The 22,118-nt window shown below is 45.0% G+C and overlaps 1 protein-coding gene across 3 annotated transcripts in view; it reads right to left on the reverse strand.

The window, feature by feature from the left end:
* Positions 1-290: 290 nt before the first annotated feature.
* kif16ba (kinesin family member 16Ba) overlaps positions 291-22,118 on the reverse strand; it is a 218,944-nt gene continuing 197,116 nt past the window's right edge. For all 3 annotated transcript variants that reach the window (XM_038807007.1, XM_038807021.1, XM_038807017.1), the window contains 2 exons: positions 12,258-12,341; positions 291-3,559 (listed from right to left, as the gene is read on the reverse strand). In XM_038807007.1, coding sequence (XP_038662935.1) covers positions 3,401-3,559; positions 12,258-12,341 — 243 coding nt within the window. In that variant the 3' untranslated portion in view covers positions 291-3,400. The remainder of the gene's footprint in view (positions 3,560-12,257; positions 12,342-22,118) is intronic.

Genomic DNA, 22,118 nt, shown 5'->3' on the forward strand with positions numbered 1-22,118 from the left:
CAACTATCAAATGGAGAAGTAATTGGAAGCAGAGAGTGGATGATGAAACAACTGTGGGAATAATATTCCCATAAATTCTCAGACGACACAAGTGTGATAAGAGGAACTAAACTTCTTTGGTGCCCTTGGTCGGTGGTTGTTTGGTACATATGGTGCTGACACCAGCAATCTGTGCAGCAATATTCTATTGATCTCAGGAGAACACTGAATCTCATTTCCAAACATCTGAAATGTTGTTCCTTCATAAATGAAGCTTTTAGTTTTATGCATACAAGGAGAGGAATGCAAGCAGCTGTTCAGCTTAACATTTTATTTGAGGTCAGTGAGTTTACAAATATTTTTAAACACTATAAAAACACAAAGTGCTTTCACCGCAGTTATAAATTATAAATGATTACAATTAGGTGCAGAATCAGGCTGAGATTTGCATTATTTATGCTTATATACACAGTTTACAAATAGATCATCTTGGTAATTACAGGGCCCTCAATAAATTCCCATAGTTACTAAAAAAAATACTTTAAAAAACTTTACACATTTTTCCTTGTACAATATTTATACTGTTTTCTTGTTCCTTAACAGTCTACCCAGTAGCTAATTACACATATTAGAACCAGCCAGCAATCAGGACCATAACTGGTTTAATGAACTTTTATGATTGTCATCAACTACATTACAAATGTAAAGCTTGTGGACCAATATTCAGTGTGGCTCCATTCACATGAAAACTACTCAGAAGTAGTAATGGTCATTATTCATTTAAAGTTTATATAACAGAAAATACAATCTCCATACAGTAAACGTTTTGCATCCATAACGTGGTGAAAGAACACACACTACAACAATTCTGGATTGTTTCCACCATCTCTTTGCAATCAAGTTACCTGAAATATTGATGAAAGTCACAGGAAAGTATTCCTTCATGGGACAATAGTTTAACATGCCTTTGGTGTGGGTGGGAGTAACTTTTATTGTACAGTACATACAAATGAAATTTCATCCTATAAAATCCATCCAAGGCAAATTTCATCCAAACAATTGGGGGCTATACTTCAAAGTTATTCATTCAATGTGAAATTGTGCTTCAGAACCTGTTAACAAATGATGAATTGTGTCTTTCTAAATGTCCAGTCATCATATACCAATTCCCATCATTGACCATCTCAACCTGCGTTTTCTTCTTTACCCAGCAGCTAGGAATGCTATTCCACATCGGAATAATTCATGGCTCTCTAATTATATGGAAGATTTATGAACTGAGATGACTACCTGTAAACCTTTAAATAATTAAAAAGCATAGGCATTATAGGAAGCGAAGGAAGCAATTATGGTTTAAATAAACAAATATATTTAAACTGAAAGTTGAATACGTGTGCATATTTTGCTTCGAGCTGTAAAATAAAATTTGAATAGCACATGGAGGAGAAAAATGATTAGCATAGCAACATTCTTTGATATAGTGTAGGCTATAGCAATTAAAGTAATCAAACTTTGGTGCGCTGTCTCCAAACTGGTCTGAAAATGTGCATAGATTGTGGCAGTGCTTTCGCTAAATAAACATCACCAGCAAATAGCTCAGCATTTAGAAGTTATACAAAAAATGCCCATTAAAAACTATTTTACTTCAAGAAATTATTTTCAGAAGTTCATCAGTAGTATTTGTGAATAATCAATTAGTTTGGGATGCGATTATCACTTTCATTGAAAGACTACCTCAGTAAAATACCTGACAATGTTAACTGATCAAAGATTCAGAGAGACTAAGGGGGTTGTTGTCACAACAATAGATGTGTTCAATGGAGCTTCAGTCTGCAATTAATGGGTGATTCTACACAAAATGACACCTATTCTAACTGATTTTCAATTTTATGAAATTTAAAAATATAAGGATGATATTTTGTACAAAATGTTATTACCTCTCTCATTTTTCCCCGCATTTCTCAACAACTTACTTCTGTTCGGGCTTGTTTGATGTAGTAGTCAGCTTAGATTTTCTGTGACCTCTCGGTCATAGCCCAGTAGGGTGAATGGAGTCTTATAGTTTCACCTCACTCAGGTGGCTGTCTCAGCAAATAATCAAGTGTCACACAGCTTTGCACGATTCACTACATTAAAGGCACTACGTAAATGCAAGTTGTTGTTGATTGTGCAGAGTCTAAATCATTATTACGGTGTGGCATGCTCTGAATTTACATATTGAAAGTGGAAACAAGCCAGGAATTCCGACAACATCACACTCCCTGATGTGCTCTCCAATCTTGCCCTGACACAACTTAAGAAACAAATCCACAAGCCAAGAAGTGCACTCCTGACACAACCCAATTTAATTTCTGGTTGCATTACTAAGCTCTGCTTCATCAGTTCGAATGTGAAAAGTAATTTCGAGCTCGGTCATGTGAACAGCACAATACAATTCATCAGGGACATGAAATATTGCATTTGCACAATTTCTGGAGCTACAAAGTTTTAGCTGTAAACCTAGCTTTTACAATAAGTGGCTATTATAATGTAAGCCCATTATGTAAGCTTGCTTATTAAATCAATAGGAACGGATTGTTTCTAAAAATAACACTAGTGTACTGGTGAAATGAACATTGTTTTTTTGACATTTGTTCCACTTGTTTACTTGTCTGCAGAATTTAAAAAAATAATGGAGTCGGAATTTGTCTTGAGGCGGAGGCGCAGGAGATATCAGATCAGCTGCCTGTTATACGCAGTGTCTGATATTTAGCTTCACGGTCTGCAGTGGATATCTGGGTGCTGAGTCTAATGGGAAGTAGATCTGATGCTGTCCATTCTGTGCCACCGCCCCAGGCGAATTTCCATCCACATGCCCATCAAAAACTCTAAATCTCACTTCGATTTCAGAAGACCAAGTGGTTTTCAGTAAGGAATCATTCTTTTAAATGCAAAATGAACTTTAAATGCAAATCAGTTAAAAACACTGGAAAGCTTGCGGCATTGACCAAAGGCAGCAGTGCTAACCACTGTGCTGCCATTCATCTGGCATTTTAATTTTTTTTACTAATCTAGATAAACACAGTTTGGCTTGTGGCATGCAGCATTGCAATTATCAGTCGTTCCTGCCAGATTGGTGAATTGTAAGGTTTTGCCTCAAGTTGGTGGAGAGTTTTATTCAATGGACTACACAGGGAAGAAAATCACTTTTAACACTAGATAGAGCTTATTGACTTGCGTACACTATTTTTACATAGCATATGGTAGTGCTTTTTATATTAAAATGTAAACAGAAGAAACTGGAGATACCTTGCAGAACGGGACTGCTGGACACCAGATAATCTGTGTGCTTGTTTAGAAACTCTAGTCTGATGCTGAGAAGGCACTGCTTTGGTCCTGATACATTTAAATAAGGAGTAAATCTTCCAGTTGTCTCATACCATTACCCAGTCCCATGACTGCTGAAGTCAAAAACTCCTTTCCTGAAGAAGGGCGTAAACTCACACAGAGTGTGCTTTGAAAGCGTAATATCCTTGTTGTGTGGGTTTATTGGTGAAGTCGGACACTTTAGCATCAAAGTGAGGAAGTTCCTGAGGTATCTCTATAAGAGAACAGAATAAACAGGCTGAATGTTTCATCTGTAATAAAATGAACTCACCAAGTAGACAGAGGGAAACCATTTCTCTGGCACGAGGGCCAGTAACCAGAGGACACAGACTTAAGGCAACTGGCAAAGGAACCAGCTTGGCGAAATGAGGAGATATTTGTTTAGACAGCGAGTGGCTGTGATCTGTTTTTACTACCCGAAAGGGGCCGGCCAGTGGATGAGACAGTGGCAGCAAATTCAATGACAACTTTCAAAAGGCAGCTGGCTACATACCGCGAACAGGAAACATTTACATGCCTCTGGTCAAAAGGCAGGGGAACTGGATGTTATATTACCCTTGGTGGTAAATATGTTGTGTTCTTTGTCTTTTGTTCCAGAATGGTCCTTTGAATTGATGACAAAGAATCCACCAAACATTAGATTGAAACAAAATTAATTTATTGTATAACGATTAATTAAATGAAGTTCGCACACACTACTGAGCTATAGTTAATAATAAAGTAATATTGAATCTGTCTAGCTGTAATCAATAATCTAGTAGCCACTAATAATATCCCCATGTTAACTCTCTCCAATCAGGGCAGCACGGTGGCCTAGTGGTTAGCACAACCGCCTCACGGTGCTGAGGTCCCAGGTTCGATCCCGGCTCTGGGTCACTGTCCGTGTGGAGTTTGCACATTCTCCCCGTGTCTGCGTGGGTTTCGCCCCCACAACCCAAAATAATGTGCAGAGTAGGTGGATTGGCCACGCTAAATTGCCCCTTAATAGAAAAAATAATTGGGTAATCTAAATTTATAAAACAAAAAAAAACTCTCTAATCTAATACTCTCCTAGTGTTGTTCTCAGGGTTTCTCCTTCACTAACTACCCAGCATTCTCTGAGGTCTTATTTATTTTTAAATATTTCTTTATTCTCCTCTTTTTCGCATTTTCTCCCAAATTTACGCCCACCAACAATAAACAATAATCAGTAATAAACAATAATGAGTAACAAATATGTCAATCCCCATATCAATAACACCGATCCCATTCTCCCACAAACCCAAAACATTCGCCCACATGTTCACATAAACAACTGACAAAAAGGAATCACCCATGGCCAGCATTAACACCCATCGCCCCCCCCCCCCCCAAGCCTCCCACCCAACCCCCCAACTACATAGAACAGTACAGCACAGAACAGGCCCTTCGGCCCTTGATGTTGTGCCGAGCAATGATCACCCTACAAGCCAACGTATCCATCCTATTCCAGTAACCCAACAACCCCCCCATTAACCTTATTTTTTAGGACACTAAGGGCAATTTAGCATGGCCAATCCACCTAACCCGCACATCTTTGGACTGTGGGAGGAAACCGGAGTACCCGGAGGAAACCCACGCACACACGGGGAGGACGTGCAGACTCCGCACAGACAGTACCCAGCCGGGAATCGAACCTGGGACCCTGGAGCTGTGAAGCATTTATGCTAACCACCATGCTACCGTGCTGCCCCATGTTCGATGTTATCCAGTTCTTGAAAGTGCACAATGAATAATGCCCATGAATTGTGGAACCCCTCCATCCTTCCCCTCAGTTCAAACTTAACCTTCTCAAGAGTCAAGAATTCCAACAAGTCCCCCTGCCACGCCAGGGCACAGGGTGGAGAGGCTGCTCTCCAACCCACCAGGATCCGCCTTAGGGCGATCAACGAGGCGAAGGCTACAACATCTGCCTCCGCACCCATTTCCAATCCTGGCTGGTCCGACACCCCGAATATGGCCTCCCGGGAGCCCGGGTCCAGTTTCACGTGCACCACTTTAGAAACTACCCTAAAAACCTCCTTCCAGTAATCCTCTAGCTTTGGACAGGACCAAAACATACGAATGTGATTAGCTGGCTCCCCCACCCCCCGCAACATTCACACACATCTTCTACTCCTTCAAAGAATCGGCTCATCCTCACCCTCGTGAGGTGTGCTCTTTATACCACCTTCAGCAGTATCAGCCCCAACCTTCCACAAGAGGTGGAGGCATTCACTCTCCGGAGCACCTCAAACCAGAACCTCTCCTCCATGTCCTCTCCCAACTCTTCCTCCCACTTTGCTTTGATCCCTTCCAGTGGTGCCTTCTCCTCCTCCAAAATAGCTCCATAGACCGCTGACACTACCCCCTTCTCCAGTCCCCTTGTCATCAGCACCTCCTCCAGCAGCTCCTCCGGGAAGTTCTGTATCTCCTTTCTGGCAAAATCTCGAACCTGCATGTATCTAAACATTTCCCCCTGCTCCAGCCCATACTTCACTTCCAGCTCCTTCAATCCTGCAAACCGACCCCTAAGAAACAAATCTTTCAGTGTCTTAATCCCCTTCTCCTCCCATTTCCGAAAATTTCCATCCCATCTCCCTAACTCGAATCTGTGGTTCCCCTGAATCTATATTTCCCTTGATCCTGCCTCCAACCCGAAGTGTTGGCAAAACTGCCTCCAAATTCTCAATGAAGCTATTATTACCGGACTCCCTGAGTATTTCCCTGAGGCTATCAGGAGCGGCGCTGTTGCTAGTGCTTTCAATCCCGACCCCCTGCACAAACTCTCCTCCATTCTGACCCACTGGGAATCAACCCCTCTGACCCAGCTCCGCACCTTCTCCACATCCGCCGCCCAGTAGTAATACATCAGGTTCTGAAGACCCAAACACCCTGCTTGCCTTCCCCTCTGTAGTAGCACCTTCCTCACTCTGGCCACCTTCCCTCCCCATATGAACGATGTAATCCTTCCCTCAATCTCTCTGAAAAAAGCCTCTGGCAGGAAAATCGGTAAGCATTGAAAAATAAACAGAAATCGTGGCAATACGTTCATTTTAATAGCCTGTACCCGACCCACCAGTGACAGAGGGAGACCATCCCACCTTGCCAGATCAGCTTTCACCCTCTCCACCAAACTAGAAATGTTGTACCTGCGGAGCCCCCCCCCGACTCCTGGGCAACCTGCACCCCCAGGTACCTAAAGTGAGTCCCTGCCCTACGGAATGGCAGCCCCCCCACCCCTGCCCCCACATCCGGTCGAGATACCACAAAATACTCTTGTCTAGATTCAGCTTGTACCCCAAGAAAGACCCAAACACTCGCAGCAGCTCCAATATTCCCCCTATCGACATACTTGTTTCCGACACGTATAATAGCAAGTCATCGGCATACAAGGACACCCTATGCTCTATCTCCCCCCCACCGCACTATTCCTTTCCATACCCCCGAACTTCTTAATGCGATGGCCAACGGCTCAATCGCGAGTGGAAACAGCAGGGGGGACATAGGACATCACTGCCTAGTCCCACGGTGGAGAGAAAAGTATCTCGAGCTGATTTTGTTTGTGCGGACACTCGCCCTCGGCTCCTTATATAATAGCTTTACCCAGATCATAAACTTGATGCAATCCCAAACCGCTCCAGAACTGCCATCAAGTACCCCTATTCCACCTGGTCGAATGCCTTCTCAGCGTCCAATGCCACAACCACCTCTGTTTCCTTCCCCTCTGCCGGTGCCATAACGACGTTCAATACCCTTCTAACGTTTGAAAAGAGCTGCCTCCCTCTCACGAACCCCGTCTGATCTTCACCTGCCACCTTCGGGAGGCACTCCTCCAGCCTACCCGCCAGTACCGTCGAAAATATTTTTGCATCCACATTCTGAAGTGAGATGGGCCTATACGACCCACATTCCGTCGGATCCTTATTTTTTTTTAGCAACAGGGAAATTGATGCCTGCCCCAAGGTTTGTGTTAACACCCCCTTCCCTATCGCCTCTTCAAACATCCCCACCATCAGGGGTGCCAGCTTATCCTTGAATTTTTTATAATATTCCACCGGAAACCCATCCGGCCCTGCCACCTTCCCCGACTGCATCCTCCCAATTACATCCTTTATCTCCTGTTCCACTATCGCTCCTTCTAATGTAGCCCTGTTCCCCTCCCCTAACCTCGGGTACTCCAACCCATCTAGAAATTCCTGCATCTCAAGATCTCCCCCGGGTGGCTCTGCCCTGTACAACCTCTCATAAAATTCCTCAAAAACCTTGTTAATCAGAGAGGTCTAATTTATATACAGAGAAATGGTGGTGCCCTCTAGTGTTTGAATTACACAGAGATGTAATAATCAACCCTTCACTAGCTTGCCAATATACATATGATTACACTGGACTAATTAGGTAACTCTTTCAAAGAGCAGGCACAGACTCGATGAACCAAATGCTGTCTTTTGTGCCTTATTAATTTATGATTACATTGTGGACTGAGTTAATGGATCATTTCTAATTTTGGGATTTGGCAGAGGAGGTGGCCTTTAGCTCTCGAGTCTGTCCCGCTGTTGTTCAATTAGAACGTGGTTAATAGGAACATAGGAAATAGGAACAGGCATAGGTTATTCGGCCCCTCGAGCCTGCTCCACCATTCAACTAGATTGTGGCTGATTATCCCTTATTTGGAGACTGGATGCCCTGATTATAGACCCCACCCCCCACCTGCCCCAGTGGAAACATCCATCTTGCACCTGTCCTGTCGGCCCCCTGCAAGAATTTTGAATGTTTTAACACATCGCCTCTCATTCTTCTCTACTCTTAAAATATAAGCCATAATGTGGAGATGCTGCCGCTGGACTGGAGTGGGCACAGTAAAAAGTCTCACAACACTAGCTTAAAGTCCAACAGGTTTATTGGAAATCACAAGCTTTCGGAGCGCTGCTCCTTCATCAGGTGAAGTGGAGGCAGGTTCACAAACACAGCATAGGAGAGACACAATTGTAAAATAATTACAGATTGGAATGTGAAGAATGGTTGGAATGTGAGTCTTTATAGGAACACTAAGAAATCTTACAAAAGCAGGTTAAAGTCCAACAGGTTTGTTTCGAATCACTAGATTTTGAGCACGGCTCCTTCATCAGGTGAGTGAAAAGGTGGGTTCCACAACCACATATATGGACAAAGTCAATGATGCAAGACGATACTTTGAATGTGAGTATTTGCAGGTAATTAAATCTTTACAGGTCCAGACGGAGCAACTGGAGTGAGGGATAATCACAGGTTAAAGAGGTGTGAATTGTCTCAAGCTAGGACAGTTGGTAGGATTTTGCAAGTCCAGGCCAGATGGTTGGGGGTGAATGTGAGGCGACATGAATCCAAGGTCCCGGTCAAGGTCGTACTCATGCGTGGGGAAGTTGGCTATCAGTTTCTGCCCAGCGATTCTGCGTTGTCGCACGTCCTGAAGGCCGCCTTGGAGGATGCTTACCCAAAGTTTAAAGGCTGAATGCCTTTGACTGCTGAAGTGTTCCCTGACTGGAAGGGAACATTCCTGCCTGGTGATTGTCGCACGATGTCCGTTCATCCGTTGTCGCAGCGTCTGCATGGTCTCGCCAATGTACCACGCCTCGGGACATCCTTTCCTACAGCGTCTGAGGTAGACAACGTTGGCCGAGTCACACGAGTATGCACCGCGTAACTGGTGGGTGATGTTCTTACGTATAATGGCGGTACACGTGTCGATGATTTGACACGTCTTGCAGAGGTTGCCATAGCAGGGTTGTGTGGTGTCATGGTCGCTGTTCTCCTGAAGGCTGTGTAATTTGCCACAAACAATTGTCTGTTTGAGGTTGCCCGGTTGTTTGAAGGCAAGTAGTGGGGGTGTGGGATGGCCGTGGCAAGATGCTTGCCTTCATCGATGATGTGTTGAAGGTTGCGAAGATGTCGTAATTTCTCCACTCCGGGGAAGTACTGGACGACAAAGGGTACTCTGTGGGTTCTGTCCTGTGTTTGTCTTCTGAGGAGGTCGGTACGTTTTTTCGCTGAGGCATGTTGGAACTGTCGATCGATGAATCGAGCGTCATATCCCGTTCTTACGAGGACGTCTTTCAGGGTCTGTAGATGTCGGTCACGATCCTCCTTGTCTGAGCAGATCCTCTGTATACGGGGGGAGCTTGTCCATAGGGGATGGCTTCTTTAATGTGTTTAGGGTGGAAGCTGGAAAAGTGGAGCATCGTGAGGTTATCCGTGGACTTGTGGTAAAGCAAAGTGCTGAGGTGACCTTCCTTGATGAAGATGCACGTGTCCAAGAATGCAACCGATTCTGGAGAGTAGTCCATGGTGAGTCTGATGGTGGGATGGAATTTATTGATGTCATCGTATAGTAATTTCAATGATTCATCACTGTGTGTCCAAAGGATAAAAATGTCATTGGTGTATCTGGTGTACAGCGTCGGTTGAAGGTCCTGTGCGGTGAGGAGGTCTTCTTCGAACTTGTGCATAAAGATATTGGCATATTAAGGTGCGAATTTGGACATTCGACCGAAAAGTGGCAGCTGAGGACCTCAAGAGGAGGCCAGGATAGATCATCCACTCGGCACGTCTGACTTGATGCAAATGTTTCATTCAATTGTCCACTACCATTCACGACTGGATGTGGCAGGACTGCAGAGCTTAGATCTGATCCATTGGTTGTGGGATCACTTAAACTCTCTCACATGCTGCTTTCATTGTTTGGCATGCAAGTAGTTCCGTGTTGTAGCTTCACGAGGTCGGCACCTCATGTTTAGATATACCTGGTACAGTTCCTGGCATGCCCTCTTACATTCTTCATTGAACCGGGTTGATCCCCCGGCTTCATGGCAATGATAGCATGGAGGATATGCCAGGCCATGAGGTTACAGATTATGACTGTGTACAATACTGCTTCTATTGATGGCCCACAGCACCTTAGGGATAGCGAGTTTGGAGGTGCTAAATCTGTTCGAAATCTATCCCATTTAGCATTGTAGTCTGGTAGTGCCACACAACACGACAAAGGCTACCCTCAGTGTGAAGGCGAGACTTCATCTCCACAAGGACTTTACAGTGGTCACTCCTATCAATACTGTCATGGACAGGTAAATCGGTGACAGATAAATTGGTGAGGACAATGTCAAGTAGGTTTTTCCCTTTTGTTTCCCTCACCACTTGCCACAGACCCAGTTGAGCAGCCAAGTCTTTTAGGACTCAATCAGCTTGGTCAGTAGTGGTGCATCAGAAATGTGTTCTCTCCAGAGATGCTGCCAGGCCTGCTGAGGTTTTTACAGAAGTTTGTTTTTACTTCAGAGAGAAAAGCTAGAGTAAGTTAAAAACCTCGCAACACATGTTGGCACTGGTCACAATGATTTGCCAACCTTGCAATTAATAATATTTGTCCATTTTCTCCACTCCCAAGCCCGTGAATGCTGTGCTAGGATGGAGGATGAATTAGATCATTCCACAAGCTCCCTATCTATCAAACCCATTCCATGATAGGATCAATAACAGGCAACCTTTCATGGAGTGAAATGGGATAGACTCTCAGTTTTTCCCTTGAGTATGCGCCCATTGTCAATTCAAATGAGAATGAGGTTGGCAGTACAAAAGGGTAATCAAAGTGTGAGTTACTGACAAGAATGACATCTGTAAACTCAGTGGTGCAAAGCACATTTATCACCTTCATATGCATGATTAGTCAGGGTTGAAGAACTTAAAAACAAAGAAATCAAAAAAGCCAATCTGATTCAATCTGCAGCGATACATCAGACTTGAGATTGACTTGGATGTTTTTTGCTTTAGAAACATAGGAACATAGGAAATAGGAAAAGTAGGCAATTCAGTCCTTTGAGCCTACTCTGCCACTCAATCAGATTACGGCTGATCTCTTCCTGGTCTTGAGTCCACCTCCCTGCCTGTTTCTCATATCCCTTTAACCCATTTTTAAAATCAGATATATCTATCGCTTCTTGAAACCATTCAATGGTTCAGACTCCAGCTCACTATGGGGCAGCGAGTTCCACTAATTCAACACCGTCTGCGAGAAGTAGTTCCTCCTCATCTCAGTTTTAAGTCTACCACCTCTCAACCTTTATCTGTGACCTCTCATTCTAGATTGTCCTACAAGGGGAAACATTTGGTCTAGGTTTATTAATCTCCCTTAGTAACTTATATACCTCGATCAGATCCTCTCTCATTTGTCTCTACTTCAGCGAGTATAAGCCCAAACTGTGCAATCTCTCCTCAAACGTCAACCCTTTCATCCCCGGAATCAATCTTGTGAATCTCCTCTGAACTGCCTCCAATGCCACCACATCCTTCCTCAAATATGGAGACCAAAACTGGATGCAATGCTCCAGATCTGGTCTTTTCAACACCTGATAGAATTGTCTTTGTAAACACATTAACGGCACCAAAATGAATTACTGTATTATTTGCACATGACACCTTTGTGGAAATAATGACACATAGATCTACTTGCTGTGCTTTAAAACTTGCTTCTGGTTTTTCTTGATTATGCATTTTTTAAATTAAACTTCTTTCTCAATAATCAGTTTCATCACCAAGGTAATATCACCATCTCAGCTCACCTACTGTTGAAACCCTCAGACATGCTTTTGCTACCTCTGGACATAACCATTCCAACATTCTCATGTCCAGCCGCCCATTTTCTACCCTCCATACATGTGAGCTACACAAAACTCTGCCACCGGTATCCTAACTTTCACCAAATCCTGTTCACCCATCACCTGTGCTCTCTGACCTAGGCACAGATTACTAATGCTACGTTTGATATTAATTTAAAGCATCTTACAATTTTTTGGGTTGGGAAGGAAATGTATTCATTGTTGAATATAATGACCAATAATAATAAAGTTGTTTAGCATTGTATTTGAATAAAATTGAAACAATACCTCTAAGTGGGATCGTCTTTCCGCGATCACTCTTTCATCCCTGTTACCAAACAACTTTTTTGGAGGGAATTCTAGGCCACCAATCTGGAAAAAGCAAGCAAATATATCAGTCTCATTTGCCACAATGAAGAAAACATTTAAAACTTTTACTGAGTAGACAACTGCAGGCATATTTTGTGTGTGCGCACATGTGTATAGGGCACAATATTATCACCCTATCATTCAAGCATTCTTGTTTAAGTATTCTAAACAAAACAGATAAGCTGCATACAGATCACAATAGTTTGAAACGTCTCATTTTATCATTTGTACCGAGAAGATAATCTTTATTAATGTCCCAAGTAGGCTTACATTAACACTGCAATGAAGTTACTATGAAAATCCCCTAGTTGCCACACGCCGGTGCCTGTTCGGATACACAGAGGGAGAATTCAGAATGTCCAATTCACCTAACAGCATGTCTTTCGGGACTTGTGGGAGAAAACAGGAGCACTCGGAGGAAACCCAAGCAGACACGGTGAGAATGTGCAGATTCCGGGCAGACAGTGACCCAAGCCGAGAATTGAACCTGGGACCCTGGAGCTGTGAAGCAACTGTGCAAACCACTGTGCTACCGTGCCACCCACATAAATGACTGGGTGCTCCAGTATTTCCAATGGAGGAGAATAAAAGAACAAAACCTCAGGACAATTTCAAAGCAATGCCACAATAGTTCAAATCCCACATCAGAAAATCCCTAAAAAACAGAGCAACAGAATCCAAACTTTCTGAATTAAATGCCGATTCAGCTTTTGGTGATTGATGAGCAAGAATTTAAAAGCAACATATCTTAGTTTTCTATTTCCTTACTGATAGAAGAATTAAGCATCAACATAAATTTGATATGTCAGATAGCAAAACATCGGCACAAAATATCTGTAGGAACTGTACATTTGAACATACAAATTAGGAGTAGTTGGCCATTCAGCCCCTCAAATCTGCTCCGCCATTCAATACGTTCATAGCTGATATTTTTTGTGTTTCAAATTCCACATTCGTGTCTACCCCAATAACCTCCGATTCCCTTGCCTAATAAGAATTTATATACCTCTACCTTAACTATGTTCAATGACCCCGCCTCCGCTGCTTTCTGAGGCAGAGTTCCAAAGTTGCACAATCCTCTGAGAGACAATGTCTCCTCATCTCTGTCCTATAAAGGTGACCCCTAATGTTAAAACAGTGCGCCCCAGATCTGTACTCACTCACAAGCGGAAACATCCTTTCCACATTCAACTTGTTAAGACCATTCAGAATCTTATTTACTTCAATCAAGTCACCCCTCACTCCTCTAAACTCCAGTGGAAACAAGCCAAATCTGTCCAATCTATCTCATGAGACAATCTGCTCATTCCAGGTATCAATTTAAACAAAGCTTCTGCTCCATTTTTAACTGTGAATCCAGTCCAGGTTTTCCCACCAGCCCCTTTAGGACTTCTTTGTCTTGAAAACGTTTCCACAAACTCCAAGGTCCAGCCACCAATTTCCACAATTATTTCAAATAATGTTTCCCAAATTGTGGTAATTTCTCACAACCCTTAGCAATACTGCACATATCTTTCTGGCCTCTCATGATCCAGTGTCTTTCCAACTCTTTGTGACTTGATCAGCAATCATCCTGGTTCCCAGTTTCCTCTGTTCCGTTAATTCCAGACTTCTTGGAAACTTTTCTTTAGTTTCCTTAACTAGCTTTAGCTTTCCGGCACCTGTTTTCTAAACCATTACTTCATAGTTTTGCTTTTGTTCTAGCAAAGCTGAGAGTTGTTCCCTCTCTAGCTTTCTAAACCAACTTTTTCCAGCAGAGCTGTAAGAACTGGCTTCTCTTTCACTACATATCTCTAACTGCAATCAACTTAGCTAAATCAAAACTTAAAAGCTTCTCTACCATACAAGGCCCCAGTTGCCAAGCAACCCTCATATGCTTATGCCTTTTATTTATTCTTCACACTATAACCCTCATGAAGACTTTAAAAACACAGTTGGCACTTAACCAGCCCCAACTCATGTAGGGATGATTTAGCTCAGTGAGCTAGACAGCTGGTTTGTGATGCACAACAAGGCCAGCAGCGTGGGTTCAATTCCCATACCAGCTGAGAATTCTGAATTCTCCCTCTGTGTACCCGAACAGGGGCCGGAATCTGGCAACTAGGGACTTTTCACAGTAACTTCATTACAGTGTTAATGTAAGCCTACTTGTGACAATAAAAGGCTATTTATTTATTTCACAGAAACCCTTTTTTACCCTTCCAGAAACATTAAATTAAACCCACTTAAAATTACGCCTTATTTCTAATGTTTACCAATACAAGTATAAATTCCTTAAAACTACCTTTGTTTTCCTAACATTATACAGACCAATAGTCCTCAACTTGGGCAGTACCCAATGACAGGACATTATAAACGTTACAATCTCTGATTGTAATAACCGATAACACGCAGAAAGAAATTCAAACATCCATTTAATAGAAGACTGTAACAAATGACTAAAAGCACCGTCAACCAGAGAATACTATTTGCTTTTTTTGGGCAACTTGTACTTTAAACAACGGAAAGGATTGTTCCCCTTTTATACTTATTGCACTCTCCACTAAATTACAGTGCTCATAAGCAAACAGTTCACGGTTACTCTGGTTTTCAATGGATTTGCATTTCCCCATTTCACTTTGAGTGGTCACTTCCAAACAATTCCCTTAGCTTGGAGAGTTTCCTAAACCCACGATCAACGGTAAAACCTTCTTGATGATTCTCCCCTCTGGCCACACCAGGGCAAATCTCCTGTAATCCTTTGATGGCGGCAGGACGAGTTTCTCTGACTAGAGGTTGCACCTCTCCCATATCTGGCTATGGTAGTTTGCAAAGCAAAACAATCCACTCTTTTTGCTGACTAAAGTAAATTGCTGTCTGTGATATTCGTTAATTTGTAGGGAAACATATAACCGGTCATGGCTTCCTCTGCACTCTTCCCCACACCAACGTGAAACACTTGCATCCAGGTAGAAATACTGATTAGTTATTTTTGACCTCAACTCTCAATTTATAGCACTGCTCGATACTTTCAATAACTTTTGAGAATTTTGGAGATTCAGGGTCTACCCAATGTGAACTCAGACTGCTGCCATCGCCTCTAACCTTACACGAATTGCCCCAATAACACAATCTTGGCCTCCCTTTGATCTTCAACTGGCCCTGGTCTGTTGTCTAAGCAGGTTTCAGAACAAGTCACATGACCCATTCCCTTTTCCTTAAAGACAAGTTCCGAAGCATAATAATGTTATAAACCTCATAATGGTAACACAAACGATTGTCACCTTTCTATCAGGATTGAAGTCCATTATAGTTCTCTCATCTGAGGACATGAGTTCATTAAGAGAATGCAATATGAATTAAGATTTAATTTAATTCTATGTTTCTTGTGGCAGCTGGGTGAGTCTTTGAGTTCAAACTAACTTAATTCAAAAGTATATGAGGGTTAATAAAAAGGAGATGACACTTAAAAACAAGTGGAGGTATCTCTTATTAGGATCACTGTTAGCGCATTTTGGATGTAAGAATGAAATGAAGAGGAAGGTGGGAAGCAATGAATTGCGTAGGCCCCACCATGGATAAACTGGAGAATTCTCAAATCTTCATAAATGTTTTGGACACACGATGGACAAATCATAGGGAAGGATAAAAATGGCAAAATATTGCTAAGGATTCTGAGAAATAGTTAAGTGTTCTGCCCATGTCACTTCCGATGGCGGCCATGGAGGAGTAGGTTGCACATTTGATAGCTCCCGCCTGTTATGGACTTTTGGACCCAACCCCCCCCCCCCCCCCCCCCCCCTCATTGTTTTCCGGATTTTATGGGATAAATCGGTGAAGAGTGAGACAGTGAAGAGAAATCCCCCTCCGGTGTACGGAGAATTGGACCAGAAAGGGTCGTGTGAGAAGACAAAGTCCTACAAGGAAGACGCAAGCAGAGCTGGCAATGCGGGAAAGCATGGCGGAGAGCAAAGGCCGCGGGGAGATGGCACAGTGGTCGACGGAGCAGCTGGTGAAGTTTTTCGAAGATTGCTTCGCCAACCTGAAGAAGGACACGGCTGGTCCGATCAAGGCTTTGATTGATCAAGTGGTGCAGAATCAAGAGACCCACAGAAGAGCGATCCAAGAGGCGGAGAAAATGGTGTCCGAGCACAAGGAATACATAACTGTGCTGGAGACCAAGGTGGAGATGATGAATGACTGCCAGAAAAGAATGCAGCAGAAGTTGGAGGACCTGGAGAACAGATCCAGGAGACAGAATCTTAGAATTGTTGGCCTCCCTGAAGGCAGTGAGGGATCGGATGCGAGGACTTATGTGACGGACATGTTGGAGAAGTTGATGGGGGCTGGGGCGTTCCCTCGGCCCCCAGAAGTGGATAGAGCGCACAGAGCCCTCGCGAAGAAGCCCCGAGCGAACAAGATGCCGAGGGCGAAGGTGGTACATTTAAACCGATTCCTGGACAAGGAACACGTTCTGCGATGGGCCAAGAAAGAACGGAGCAGCAAATGGGAGAATTGTGAGCTGCACATTTATCAGGACCTGGGCGCAGTTTTGGCCAAGAGGCGAGCTGGGTATAATCGGGCAAAAACGGCCCTCTTTAAGAAGGGAGTGAAGTTTGGGATGTTGTACCCAGCCCATCTGTGGGTCACACATGAGGAACGGGACTCTACTTTGAAACACCAGACGATGTGTGGACTTTTATTAAAGAAAAAAGACCGGAGTGAACTAAAAGACACTGAATCGCTCGAGAGTACTATGGTGGCAATTTGTTGTGCTGGGTTGTATATGGAGTGTTATGTGTGATAACGGGCTGTTTTGATGGCTAAAGTTAACTTTGTCTTGCACAGAGCTGGTTGGTGGGGGGGTAGTTTCTCGGGCTGCTTTTTTTTTGTTCCTTTCTAAAGTGGCTGTTTTTTCAGATGTTTGTTTAATGGGGAACGTGATGCTTTGAATATGTTTGTCCAAGTGGGGGAGAGGGGAGAGAACAATGGGGAGACAGACTGCTTGGTGCCATGGACAGGCGCTATCAAGTCAGCACGGGTCAGCTGACTCACGGAGGCACAGTGGGCGGCGGTCAGGTGTTAAGCTGGAGCTTGACTTGGGGGCTTGGGTTTCTCGTGCTGTTGCTGGGGGGGGGGGGGGAAGAAGAGAGGGGCAGCTGCTTTACTGACAGGGGAGGAACTGTTACTAGGGGACAAATGGGAGGTCGGGAACAGCGAATGCCTGAGTGGGGGCTCGAGGAGGCCGTGGGCGCGAGCTGGAGGCTGGCCTAATAAGGGTGATGGCTAATCGGCAAGGTGGGGAGGAGCCCCAAGACCAGACTGATAACATGGAACGTCAGACGGTTGAATTGGCCGGTCACGAGGGCCCGCGTGTTCACATATTTGAGGGGGCTGAAGGCGAACGTGGCAATGTTACAAGAGACATACCTAAAGGTTATAGACCAGACAAGATTAAGAAAGGGGTTGGTTGGCCAAGTATTCCACTCAGGGCTGGACTCAAAGACCAGGGGGGTAGCGGTCTTGATCAATAAACAAGTGGCATTCGAGGCAGGGAGAATCGTGTCAGACAAGGGGGATAGGTACATAATGGTGAGTGGGAAGCTGGAGGGAATGCGGGCGGTACCCGTGAACATATATGCTCCGAATTGGGACGATGTGGAATTTATGAGGCGGGTGTTCGGTAAGATCCCAGACTTATGAGTCACATAACCTGATTATGAGAGGAGACTTTAACACAGTCATTGATCCGGAATTAGACCGGTCAAAATCCAGGGCAGGGAGGAGGCCGGCTGCGGCAAAGGAACTGAAGGAGTTTATGGAACAGATGGGGTGAGTAGACCCATGGAGTTGCACAGCCAAGGTTGAAGGAGTTTTCTTCTTTCTCCCATGTCCACAAGGTATACTCTCGCATTGACTTTTTTGTTCTGAGCAGGGCGCTAATACCGGGAGTGGTGGATACTGAGTACTTGGCAATCGTAGTGTTGAATCATGCCCCACATTGGGTGGATCTACGGGTTAGTGTGGAGAGTGGGCAACGCCCGCTGTGGAGACTGGATGTGGGTTGCTAGTGGACAAAGCGATCTGTGGGCGGGTGAACAAGTCTATCCAGAACTACCTGGAAACAAATGATACGGGGAGGTCTCTACAGCAACGGTCTGGGAAGCTTTGAAGGCAGTGGTCAGAGGGGAATTAACCTCAATACAGGCCCACAGAAAAAAGGCGGAACGGGCTGAGAGGGATAGGTTAGTGGAGCAGATACCCCAGGTGGACAGGAGATACTCGGAGGCCCCGGACGCGGGGCTACTGAGGGAACGGCTGAGGTTACAGGCGGTGTTTGGGCTGTTGACTACAGGGAAAGCGGTGGAACAGTTGAGGAAGGCAAGGGGGGGGGGGGGGGGGGGCGCGATGTAGGAGTACAGGGAAAAAGCAAGCAGAATGTTAGCACACCAGCTCAGAAAAAGGGAGGCAGCCAGGGAGATAGGGAGAGTAAAGCGTAGAGGTGGGAATACTGTCCTGGACCCAGTGGGGGTGAATGAGGTGTTTAAGGACTTTAACAGTAAATTATATGTGTCGGAACTCCCGACTGGGGTGGAGAGGATGAGGCAATTTTTGGATCAGTTGAGGTTTCCGAGGGTAGATGAGGATCTGGTGGAAGGGCTGGGAGCCCCAATTGAGATTGAGGAAACAATCGAGGGGCTAGAGGGCATGCAGACGGGCAAGGCCCCGGGGCCTGATGGCTACCTGGTGGAATTCTATAAGAAGTTTTCAAAGATATTGAGCCCACTGCTGGTGAGGACATTTAATGAAGCAAGAGAGAAGGGAGTTCTCCCCCCAACAATGTTGCAGGCTTCAATTTCATTGATCCTGAAACGGGAGAAGGATCCGGAGCAATGCGGGTCATACAGGCCAATTTCTCTACTGAATGTGGACACCAAACTGCTGGCTAAGATACTGGCCACAAGGATAGAGGATTGTGTCCCAGGGGTGATAGGGGAAGACCGGATGGGATTTGTAAAGGGCAGGCAATTTGAGGCCAATGTTCGATGGCTTTTAAATGTTATTATGATGCCCTCAGAAGGAGAGGAGGTGGAGGTGGTGGTAGCAATGGATGCGGAGAAGGCTTTTGATCGGGTGGAGTGGAAATACCTGTGGGAGGCGCTGGGAATGTTTGGGTTTGGCGACGGCTTCATTGACTGGGTGCGGTTGCTCTATCAGGCACCATATGGGACTGGTTTAGCACACTTGGCTAAATCGCTGGCTTTTAAAGCAGACCAAGGCAGGCCAGCAGCATGGTTCAATACCCGTACCAACCTCCCCGAACAGTCACCGGAATGTGGCGACTAGGGGCTTTTCACAGTAACTTCATTTGAAGCCTACTTGTGACAATAAGCGATTTTCATTTCATTTTATTTTTCAGTAGCGAGTGTGCGTACAAACCGGTTGAGGTCAGGGTATTTTAAATTACACCGAGGGACGAGGCAAGGGTGTCCCCTCTCCCCGTTACTGTTTGCTCTGGCCATAGAGCCATTGGCCATGGTGTTAACAGCCTCTAGGAACTGGAAAGGGCTGGTTCGGAGTGTGGGGGGGGGGGGGGGGGGGGGGGGGTTTGGAGCACTGGGTCTCACTCTACGCAGATGACTTGCTCTTGTATATTTCAGACCCATTGGAGGGGATGGGGGAAGTAATGAGAATCTTGGGGGGAATTTGGCAATTTTTCGGGGTATAAATTGAACATGGGGAAAAGCGAGATGTTCGCGATCCAGGCAAAAGGACAGAAGAGACTGGGAGAGCTGCCGCTTAGAATGGTAGGAAAGAGCTTTCGATATCTGGGAATCCAGGTTGCCCGGAAATGGGAGGCACGGCACAAGTTAAACCTATCCCAGCTGGTTGAACAAAGGAAAGAGGACTTTAAGTGATGGGACATGCTCCCACTATCACTGGCGGGGAGGGTACAGACCGTGAAAGTGACGGTACTCCCCAGATTTCTGTTTGTCTTTCAGTGCCTCCCCATCTCCCCGAAATTCTGCAATTACTACTGGGCGACGAATATAGCCATGATTAGGAAGTGGGTAGTGGGGGAAGAGGTCGGTATGGGAGCAGATGGAGGCGGCGTCATGCAAAGACACAAGTTTGGGAGCACTGATAATGGCACCTCTTCCTTTCTCGCTGGCCCGATACTTTACAAGTCAGGTGGTGGTGGCGACTCTGAGAATCTGGGGCAATGGAGGAGATATAAGAGAGTGGAGGGAGCATAGGTTTGGACTCCGATTTATAATAATCATCGGTTTGTACCGGGTAGGCTGGATAGTGGGTTCCGGAGATGGCAAAGGGCAGGAATTAGAAGGGTGGGGAACCTATTTATAGAGGGGAACTTCCCCAGTTTGAAAGCTTTGGAGGATAAATTTGAATTGCCAGCAGGGAATGGGTTCAGGTATCTGCAGGTGCGAGATTTCCTGAGAAAGCAGGTTCCGGCCTTCCCGCTGCTGCCGCCGGGGGGGGGGGGGGGGATACAGGATAGAGTTGTCTCCAGTACCTGGGTGGGAGAGGGGAAGGTTTATGATATTTACCAGGAGCTTTGGGGGGGGGGGGGGGGGGGGGGGGGGGGGGGAGGAAACCCCGGTGGAGGAGCTTAAGGGCAAGTGGGAGGATGAGCTAGGAGGAAAGATAGAGGCGGGTCTGTGGGTGGATGCCCTAAGCAGGGTTAATACATCCTCATCATGTGCCAGGCCTAGCCTGATACAATTCAAGGTAGTCCACCGGGCAGACATGACAGTGGCTCGGATGAGCAAGTTTTTCTGGGTAGAGGACAGATGTGTGCGGGAAGCCCAGCAAACCATGTCCATATGTTTTAGGCATGCCCGAAGTTTAGGGGGTTCTGGCAGGTGTTCGCTGAGGCAATGTCCACGGTACTCAAAACACAGGTGGGGCTGAGTTTGGAGGTGACGCTCTTTGGAGTGTCGGAAGAGCCGGGAGTTCAGGGGGCGAAAGGGGCCGACGTCCTGGCCTTTGTCTCCCTGGTAGCCCGGAGATAGATCTTATTAATGCGGAGGGACTCGAAGCCCCCCGAGTGTGGAGACCTGGGTTAGTGACATGGCTGGGTTTCTCAGTCTTGAGAAAATAAAGTTTGGCTTAAGAGGGTCAATGGTAGGGTTCACCCGGACGTGGCAGCCATTCGTCGACTTTCTCAGGGAAAATTAAAATGTCAGCAGAAGCAGAATTCCAAGGTTGGGGGCGGGGGGGGGAGAGAGCCAGATTGTTGTTTCATGGTTGGGGTGTGCGAAGATTGGGATGAGGGTGGAAACGTTTATTGTACCATGTTCATGGCATTGTTATTATTATTATAAAAACCTGCAAATACCCTAATAAAAATATTTTTAAAAAAGTGTTCTGCCCATATTTACTGCATACACATATGGTGATTAGTCTTGCCGTATTTACACATTCCACACTTATTAAGCTTGCCAGGTTTTCAGGCTTTTAGTCTTAGGGGCTGGACACCTATTTTATCCTTGTAAAGAAAGTCTACAGAGTGTGAGAAAACTAATGATAATACTGCGAAGGATGCTTAAGCTGCTTTAAAAAAATCAATGAAGAGAATCCTCAAAAGACAAGGACTAGAGATACAAGTAAAAACAATTAAGAAAGACACCACATTGTTTTTCCAATACTCTGCATGATACACTGTGCCAAAGACACTTTAGGCATTATTGTTCGCACTGTTAGTAACAGTCAGATTGGTTTAAAATCAATCCGTTGAGTCATACTGATCCACTCAGTCACCACATTAGAATATGATGT

The sequence above is a fragment of the Scyliorhinus canicula genome, chromosome 1 (assembly GCF_902713615.1).
Source record: "Scyliorhinus canicula chromosome 1, sScyCan1.1, whole genome shotgun sequence".
Taxonomy (NCBI): domain Eukaryota; kingdom Metazoa; phylum Chordata; class Chondrichthyes; order Carcharhiniformes; family Scyliorhinidae; genus Scyliorhinus; species Scyliorhinus canicula.